Source organism: Petaurus breviceps, unplaced genomic scaffold (genome assembly GCF_028583685.1).
Source record: "Petaurus breviceps papuanus isolate PSGF00001 unplaced genomic scaffold, PetGlider_PUasm1.0 174, whole genome shotgun sequence".
Classification (NCBI taxonomy): Eukaryota; Metazoa; Chordata; class Mammalia; order Diprotodontia; family Petauridae; genus Petaurus; species Petaurus breviceps.
The window spans coordinates 43,771,211-43,780,645 of NW_027185761.1; the positions used below are offsets into that span (position 1 = coordinate 43,771,211).

Consider the following 9,435-nt stretch of genomic DNA (forward strand, 5'->3'; position numbering starts at 1 on the left):
AACAAAAGAAATTCACTCATTGCCGTGTTTTCAGGATGCTTTTGAAACTTAGGAAAGAAGCAGTGTGGCATAAGAGATAGCAAGTCATCCTTGAATCTAGGAAGACCTCAGTTTATTTCCCCCCTCTGACACATTGGTGGTGAGATCCTTGAGTAAAAAGCAACCTCTCAGTGCTCTATGATGTTACATTACAGAAGAGGTGCTGATACGCATTGGTAAAAGGAATTTTCTTACCTGGACATTCCCTATCCATAGATCCAGTTACTATCCATAAATACTAAAAGAAATGGCCACCCTAGCCTGAGATCATGGTGTGGATGATTCTGATGGGAATCCCACAATTGGGAGCCCATTCCCAATAAATGGGATTGGACCTACTAGCTTCTAAGGCCTCCTCCATCTCTGATCCTATGATTTCAGCAAACCTTTAACTCATTTATAACTTAGTGGATATGTCCTAGAGAGTTGTCTGTGACACAGGGGCTTAGTGACTTTGCCATATCACATAGCTACTAAGAACCGTTCACTCAATAAAGATTTAGTAAGTACCTACTATGTGTCAGGCACTACACTAAGCACTGGGGAGACAAAAAGAGGCAAAAGACAATCCCTGTCCTCAAGGCACTTATGATCTAATAGTATCAGAGGAGAATATAAACCCAAGTCTTCCTGACTCTAAATCCCAGAGGTTTGTGTACTATATCAGTATGTTCCTAGAGACCATCATTCCAAAGGTGTAATTAAATATTTTATGTAAAAGACAGAGAAGCAGAGGGAGAGAGGAGAGAGAGAGAGAGAGAGAGAGAGAGAGAGAGAGAGAGAGAGAGAGAGAGAGAGAGAGAGAGAGAGGGGGGGGGGTGGAGAGGGAGGGAGGGAGAGTTCTGATCATTTGGCTCCATCAATATTTCATTTTATGAACTTGGGAAGCCATTAACAATGGTAAGATGGATTTATGAGCAACTACTACCAGTCAAAAAGCTTTAAGCACCCAATTTCTCCAACCTGAAAAGAAATCCTCTTGGACTCAAGAGACAGGGTTCGTCCTGCACAATCTTTCTGATGGCACCTTCTCATGTCCACTCCCCACTCTCAGAGAACTCAGGCCTTGAGCTTTTCTCTACACTTTCTTCCCATCCAAGCTTACTCTTTGCCAGAAGAGGAAGGATTTGATAAATGAATCCCTAATAAGGTACCAAAGACTCCTCTGAGTTGTACTATGTTACTCTTACCAGGGGTATGAGAATTTTAACAGGGAAGAAAGCCTGAGACCAAGAGAAGGAAGTTCTGAGAGGAACAAAAACAGGTCAATGGGAAAAGGTAGGGTTTTTTTTTTGGTTAGGGTTTGGGGTTTTGTTTTGTCTGGGGATTTTTTGGCAGGTCTATTGGGATTCTCCAAATTACTGTACTACAAAGACAAGAAATGCCATCACCTAGGGTGCCAGTGCAGCCCTACCAAAAATTATCAATCAGTAAGCACTTCTAAAAATGTCAGTTATGTGCCAGGTACTCTGCTAGGCATTGGGGGTACAAAGATTAAAATGAAACAGTTCCTGCCTTCAAGATACATTCTGTCACAGGAAATAGCAACTAGGCAAGAAATACAATACAGCCAAGAAAAACTGGCCCCAAGATCACAAGAGCAGCTACAAGTAGCAAGTTCTAGGGGTCTAATAGGAGTGTATCGGTTGTGTATCTAGGATCCGTTTGGGCTCAAAAAACTCCATAAATATTGAAATTATGACAAAACGAAACACATATGTTATGTATATCATAGGGAAGAGGGTGCAATTGATCAGGATGCCCCCTAACCACACACCAATGGATGAAATGGCCTGTTAGAGACAAAAGGATGTTGATGTCACTGAAATTTATAATCCCCATAGGAAGTGCAAAGAAGTTCTCCACAATGTAATGAGATAGGTATGTTGCCATTGGCTGGCAAAAGATCAGTCATAACCCTGGAGGCCTTTACAAAGCTGATTCATCAACTATAAAGCCAGTGAAAAGAGGAGAGCTTTGTGGAGAGTCAAGAAGAATTGTTGTTGTCATTTTTCAGTTGTTCCAGACTCTTTGTGACCCCATTTGGGGTTTTCTTGGCAGAGATCCTATAGAGGTTTGCTGTTTCTTTCTCCAGCTCATTTTACAGATGAGGAAACTGAGACAAACAGGGTTAAGTGACTTGTCCAGGAACACACAGCTAGTAGTATCTGAGGCTGAATTTGAACTCAGGAGGAAGAGTTTTCCTGACTCCAAGCCTGGCACTCTATCCACTGTGCTACCTAGCTGCCCCAGTTAAGAGGAGAGTCACCCATAAAGGAAGAACTTTGTCCTTGAGAGAACCTTTTCCCTTATGCCACTATCATGCGGCAATGGAAATGGGGGAGATTTTCTTTCTTCCTCCCACACCTCCCCAAGAGTCTTGGTGTTTTGCAGCAAAGCTATTCACCCAGCAGAAGACATTGTAGACATCAGGGAACAGGCCTGAGGGGGTGGGGAGGGATCAGGTCAAGAAGAATGGCAGTAGAGGTGTAATGCGAATGTAAATTTTAAAGATCTTCCCTGCCCCTAGGCTAAAGTGTACCAGAAGCCTGGGGAGGGAGGCTTGTTTTTCAGTAGATACTTTTTGATTGGCCAGTGGGTCAATAAGGTTGTTACATTCTCTGAGCCAGGAGAAGGCTATATAAGCCCTGATGTGTAGCTTTGTTTTGGGACTCACTTTGAGAAGTGTTCTGTGATTTGATCTGAATTCTGGGAAGCCATTGTTGAGAGTCCCCCGGCTTTGAAAAACCCAGAATGTGGAAACCCAGATGTTGACTGGGTATGGATGTAATGGTTGGACAGTTTGGAAATCTGTCTACTTGATGTTTCTGTCTTGATAATTATGCCTGTATACTTTGAGGTTCAGGGTGCTGACCTTTTCTCCTGAACAAGGTAAACGATATATGTCTGACTGATTAAAGTAAGCTTGTTAACCCATTTTGAGTTGCTTTCCTTTAACAAAGCAGATCCAAGAACCTGTGGTAGCAGCAAACCCTGAGGACTAGCTTGGGGTGCTTGCCGCTACAAGAGGTAACTCCAAGGAGAGTGACCACTGGCAGCAGAAAAGAAAGTCAGCTACGGATTCAAGGCAGAACTAGGCTCAGCAACTGGGAATCAAGCTCAGGAGCAGAGGTCCTTGAAGTCCAGAACAGTGACCTGCCCGGCAGGGACACTGCACCCAGACAGAAGTGGCATGAAAATATCATAAGAAAAGAAAGACATCGGGGCCTTGCAACAGAGATGTTTCCCTGGCTACATATATTCCACACCTGTGTGCCTCACTTATCAGAGTCCTTCATGTGCATGGTCACTCTTACCACTGACCTCGTCTATATTTGTGGGAGAGTGTACCCCAGCTTCATTATTAAAGGACAGTAGAGGCAGCTAGGTGGCTCAGTGCACAGAACACTGGGTCTAGAGTCAGGAAGACCTGAATTCAAATTCAGTCTGAAACATTTGCTAGTTATGTGACCCTGGGCAAAGTCACTTAACCTCTACTTGCCTTAATTCACTAGAGAAGGAAATGGCAAACCACTCTAGTATCTTTGTCAAGAAAATCCCATGGACAGTATTGGCATGCTATGGTCCACAGGGTCACAAAAAGTTGGACATAACTGAACAACAAATTAAAGGAGAGTACACTGGTGGAAGCTTGTGATCTGTCGTTTTAGGAGTACAGACCAACATACTCACTATCATTGAACTTACATTCCCATCCCCATCCCCATCCCCCATAGAGCCGAGCTGCAACCTACAAGTGCCAAGTATGGCAAGAGGGACTCTAGAGATGACATTCCCCTTCATTTACATGATCACAGGCTGATGGGTATATGGAGACTGAGGTATTATACAACTGCAACCATTACTGAACCGAGATGCCTTATAACATCATAGAAAAAAACAATAAAAGGAAATTCCATAAAATGGAAGATTCTGGAGGACAGGGTCCATTTAGTTTTTGCTTCTGTATCCCCAGAGCTTTGCATGCTTGACAAATGTGTGAGGGCTGAATGAATGAATAAATGGAGCAAATATATTAGCTACAGGCTCTGCCATTTTGGGGACAGAGGGCAAAATGAACTAGGCGGAAGCTTAGCACGAAGAACTAATGCTACATTTCTAAAAAGTTCTGCTGAGCAGCCTGGTTGGCAAGAAGGAAAAAAAATAATTAAACTGCTGAAGATTCTATATACTTTCTATGTCTGATATTTTAATTCCACTTCAATTTACAAACATCTTTTAAGGGCTTACTTGGGTAAACACCTAGAAGAGATTAACAGTGACATTCCAAGGTGGAGCCAAACACTGAGTCAAAGGACATGGGTCAAATACTAGCTCTGCTATTTGTACTCAGGGGTCTTTGGTGAAGGCATGCATCTCTTGGCACCTCAGTTTCCCCAGCTGTAGAATAAGTTTAGACTGGATGACCTAGAAGGTTCCCTTCCAACTCTTGCCCAACAATCTTGTGATTTGATAACAGGAGGATAGCACATAAGTAGATGCCAGGTTCTCACTCAATCCCTGACTTATCAGAAGGCAATGTGGTATAGTAGAAAGTGTCCAAAGTATAGGACCTGGGTTTGAATCCTGATTTTTCTGTTTACCACTCCGAGACCATAGGCAAATTGTTTCATTTCTCTGACCCTCAGCTGCTTAACCTATAAAATGAGGCAGCTGGACTCGATGGTTTCAAAGGTTCCCTCCACATATATATCTATAAGCCTTTGATCTCAAGATTTAAAAATGTGTTTAGAGCTTCTAGTACTGGCTGCCAAGAAAGGTAACAAGGAGAGTTTGTTTTTCCAGGTATGGCACACTGTACCTGAGAGCTGGCCTTGGAGTCAGGAAGACCTGGCCTCAGACACATAAGAATTGTGTTACCTGGGCAAGTCAGTGTCCTGAACAACTATCAAAGTCTAGCCTTTAGAATAGGGTTGATCTGCATTAGAAGAGAGACTTTCCACACCAGGGAGTTCCCTACACAGATGGAATTACAAATCTGAACCCACTCTCCCTCCTACTAACCCCTTCCCCTCAAGAGTTTGAAAAATAGCCCTCCTAGGTAGATTTCAGAAAAACCTGGACTTACATGAATTGATGTTGAGTGAAGTGAGTAGAACCAGGAGAACATTGTACACAGTAACAACAACATTGTACAATGACCAACTTTGATAGACTCAGCCCTTTTCAGCAATGCTATCCACATCTAGAGAAAGAACTATGGGGTCTGAATGTAGATCAAAGAATGCTAGTTTCTCTCTCTCTCTCTCTCTCTCTCTCTCTCTCTCATTTTTTCTTTCTCATGGTATTTCCCTTTTATTCTGATTCTTCTTTCACAACATGACTGATGTGGAAATGTGCTTAATATGATTGTACATGCATAGCCTGTATCAGATTACTTGCTGTCTTGGGGAAGGGGGAGGGTAGGTAGATAAAAAAAATTTCGACCTCAAAATCTTATAAAAGTGAACACTGAAAATATGTCATTTGAAAAAACAAAATACTATTAAGTGTGTTTGGAAGGGGGGCAGGATAGCCCTTAATTACTCCTAACAGACCCTTCTTTTAGAAGACACCAGACTGATAAGGGTATTAAAGACCAGCAGCATCATGTCTCTTGCACAGAACCTGATTGCCCTGATTAGGAGAGACTTAGTGTTTTCCACAGTGGTAATAATGACATAACAATGCTATCTATTGTCTGGTAACAATACTACAGGTAGTTTTTAAAAGGGCGAAGGAGAAGAAGAGAGGTAGCAGGGTGTAGTGAGTGGATAGAGAGCCAGTCTAGAAGCTTGGGAGGCCTGCATTCAAGTCCCTCCTTTAACATTATACTGGCTGTGTGGCCTTAGGCAAATCACTTAACCTGTGTGTGCCTCAGTCAATTCTATAGACCAGTGGTTCTCAAAGTGTGGTCTGGAAACCCCTAGAGATCTCTGAGATCCTTTTGGGTAGTCTACAAGGACAACACTATTTTCATAAAAATACTAAGATGCTTTCATTTCTAATACATTAAATATCAATAGATATAATCCAGAAATACAAAAGCTCTATTTGGGAAATGAAAGGTAGGGAAAGGGCTTTCAATCATTTTTAAGAGTGTAAAAGGGTCTTCAGACCAAAAAACTTGAGAACTATTGATCTAAGTCTAAGACTATAAAATGCAGTGGAGGTGCTGATCTGAACTGGCATTTTCCTCACTGGGAGTCCCCTATGAAATCACAAGTCAAAAAAAAAAGGCAACTATTCTCAAGGTTACAATATTTTAATAAATATTACCTGGGTAAGCCCCCTGAAAGATAGATACGTGTGTATGCATGTATGTGTGTATATGTATACACACATATATACATATACATACATATATTCATATATAGACATATATCATTTTTAAAGTCTATTAAATTTAGGAAATTTTACTTAAATTGGATTTATAGCTTGATTACTCATTAGCTGTAACAAAACCACTTTGAAATTCATTACAGCATTTTTTGGTAGCCCACTCTGCTTTCTTATAGGCCATTCTAGCTCAAAACAGCCAATGGCTAAAAAACAGAAAAAGTTGAGTGGTATCCATTGGGCTCCTTGCTGGCCAAGGGAAGAAGAATTATCCTAGTGAGAAAGCATTCTGCCTCAGGGCATCTACACAAAGTCTGTATAGTTACTTACCCAAGGCATCACTTCTCCGTCTCTGGACAGAATAATACAATTTCCATTACTCATGATGACTTTTTAAAACTGTACATGTGTATAAATCATACAATTCAGTTTTACCATTCTGGTTTCTAATCTACTTCATTAACAGCATGTGTTTTATTAAAAAGGAGGGAAAGCAGATCATAATAATCTACCTGCAATAAAACTAAAGCAGCAATTGTTTTTAAAGCAAGGGAGTCAGAATTCACCATGAGAATTCTTTTCTGTGGCAGCCACTAAATGTGGTCAACTTTATCCTCTAATTAAATCTCAGCATTTTTGGTGTATGTGTGTGTGTGTGTGTGTGTGTGTGTTTAAGAATTAAAGTCTATAAATAGAACTGTCCCATTTAGTATTTTTCCATTTTTCCTCCTATCTTTAAGCCTGCTTTCACAAGCTACTGCACAGAAAGCTTTCCCAACTTAATCAAAACCTCTCTCATGACCCAAGAACATTCAGTAAATAATGATTAAGCTTGAGAGGTGGCTTTTGCATGAGTCTTGACTTAATAAAATGGCATAAGTTGATTTGCTTGAATGCTTATTCACTGGGGGACCCAGGCTTGCTGTACGGTTTCCCAATCATCACTTCTGTTACTGAGTATCAAGGTAAATGTCTGAAGGAAATACAGCTGTCGGCAAAGCTCTCAGTGGGAAGAGATTTTAGGATTTGTTTAAACATGCAGTCTTCAATCTACACATGCAGGTTTCACCAAAAAGACTATTCTGACATTGTATGCCTTTGATATTTTTTTTTCTCCCCAAGCTGAGAAAAGTCATTAATCAGATGCAAATAATATGTATATCCATGTAAATATTTTAGCATTCCACAAACACAAAGACAAAAGTCAATATTTTCAAAAGGACAAATTTTGGTGACATTACAATGAAGTACCCTCATTACCAAAATCAAGGGCCATTTTTGCCCACCCCCAAAATACCTGAGTTGCAGCCACATCTCCCTGAAATCCTCTATCAGACTATGTGCCCCCCCACTTTCTCAGAAAGTTACATTTTCTTTTATGAACTTATAACCAACATCGTATAGGAAACAATAACAAGGGGGTATGGGAAAGATCCTAATTGTTTCTGTTTTTCCACATTTAAGTTACTATCTTTGTCACATCCAGCTGTCAGAGGTTACAGCTGTATCTGTGTCAAGATCCAGTCACAAAGTGAAAGTTCTGGTATTTTTAACTCTCACAATCGACTCCCCACCCCCACCTTGAACATACTATTCCTGCGAAAGTAGGAAATTGCAAACACTTACAGAGAGAAGCTTTCAAAGGAGTAAGGCATGAACATCTGAACTCTGAGGGCCTCCATCTTCCTTCCTTAAAGGTGTTCTGCAAGCCCTTGGCGAATAGTGAAAGGCAAACTAACTTCTGGCAGGGGATGTGTCTGTCACTAGGGGTGGCTCTTGCCAAGGCCCTGGCAACGCCAATCCAGGCCCAGCTCTGCGTCCGAACGGTGCCCTGGTGTCTGTCTGCATTAGCAGACCTGTTTAATCCAGCACCTACTATACCTGAAGGGGGAAAAAAAAGCCCCAGGCTGCACCAAGAGCCTGCAGCCCCAAAATGCAAGGGCAGAAATCCAAGTTCACCGTGGCCAGCCGGCATTCTGGTCACTTTCCCCCTGCAGCAGCTACAATGTAGCTCCTGGGGTGGGGGGGTGCCAGGGAAGGTTACTATAGAACTTCAAAGCTAATTTCACGTCCCACTGAATTTTAGCACTGCAGTGGAAAGGCTGGGGGGGGGGGAGAAAAGGAGGGGAGGCACAGTGTTTCTTCATTACAGGAAATTTAAAGGTGATCAGAGATTTAGATCTCTTGGAAGGGCCTTTGGAGGACATTCAGCCCAAACCCCATATTTTACACACAGGGAAACTGAGTCTCAAAGAGGCTCAATAACTCACCCAAGGTCACATTAATAATAAGCAGCAGAGCAGGAAGTCCAACTCCATCATCTGACGTCAAATCTACCCTCTTTCTGTACCTCAATAGAATCCAGGAGCTTGCCAAACTTCATTTGTTGATTTTTTTTCTTTTTTGGCATTTTTTGTCTTCTCCCCATCCAGGCAGAGAAACACTAGAGCCCCATTTCTGACCATATGCACAGTCCAAAATCTTAATGTTTGGACCCCAAAACCAAAACTGGATAGGGCTGCTAACTGTCCACTGCAGTTTCTAAGAAGCAAGGTTCACACACTTAAGGTGCCTTATGGAATCAGTTATCTGTATATGTTATAGAAAGACTACCATAGAGAGAAGATTTTAGAGATGGGAAAACCTAGGTTCAAATCCCAGCTTTGATCCTTACTACCTACATAACCATGGGCAAGCCATTTAACCTCTGTGCCTCCATTTCCTCATCTACAAAATGGGGACAATAAGAATATCTACTTCACAGGGTTGCTGTGAGAATCCATTTAGATAATGCACACAAAGCATTCCACAAACCTTAAAGTACTACCGTGTTTCCCCGATAATAAGACACTGTCTTATTATTTTTTTTTGGAAAGAAAAACACCAGAGGGCTTATTTTCAGGGGAGGGCTTATGTTGTCCTGCCTTAGCTCTCCTCTGCGGCACTGCTCTCAATGGCACCAGCAAGCAAATCACTGGGGAAGAACAGGATGACGTGCTCACTGCTGCAGCTCTGATTGGATGCAGCTCGGAGCACGGCGTGCGTTTCACCGGGGGG

At 41.8% G+C, this 9,435-nt stretch overlaps 1 protein-coding gene across 12 annotated transcripts in view; it reads right to left on the reverse strand.

The window, feature by feature from the left end:
• Positions 1-9,435, reverse strand: part of MITF (melanocyte inducing transcription factor) — a 271,770-nt gene that overhangs the window by 117,667 nt on the left and 144,668 nt on the right. Inside the window, exon 1 of one of the 12 annotated variants that reach the window (XM_069084121.1) lies at positions 8,005-8,120. The exons of the other annotated variants lie outside the window; for them this stretch is intronic. Coding sequence (XP_068940222.1) covers positions 8,005-8,060 — 56 coding nt within the window. The 5' untranslated portion in view covers positions 8,061-8,120. Of the gene's footprint in view, positions 1-8,004; positions 8,121-9,435 lie in introns of those variants that run through there. 12 annotated transcript variants of the gene reach the window in all.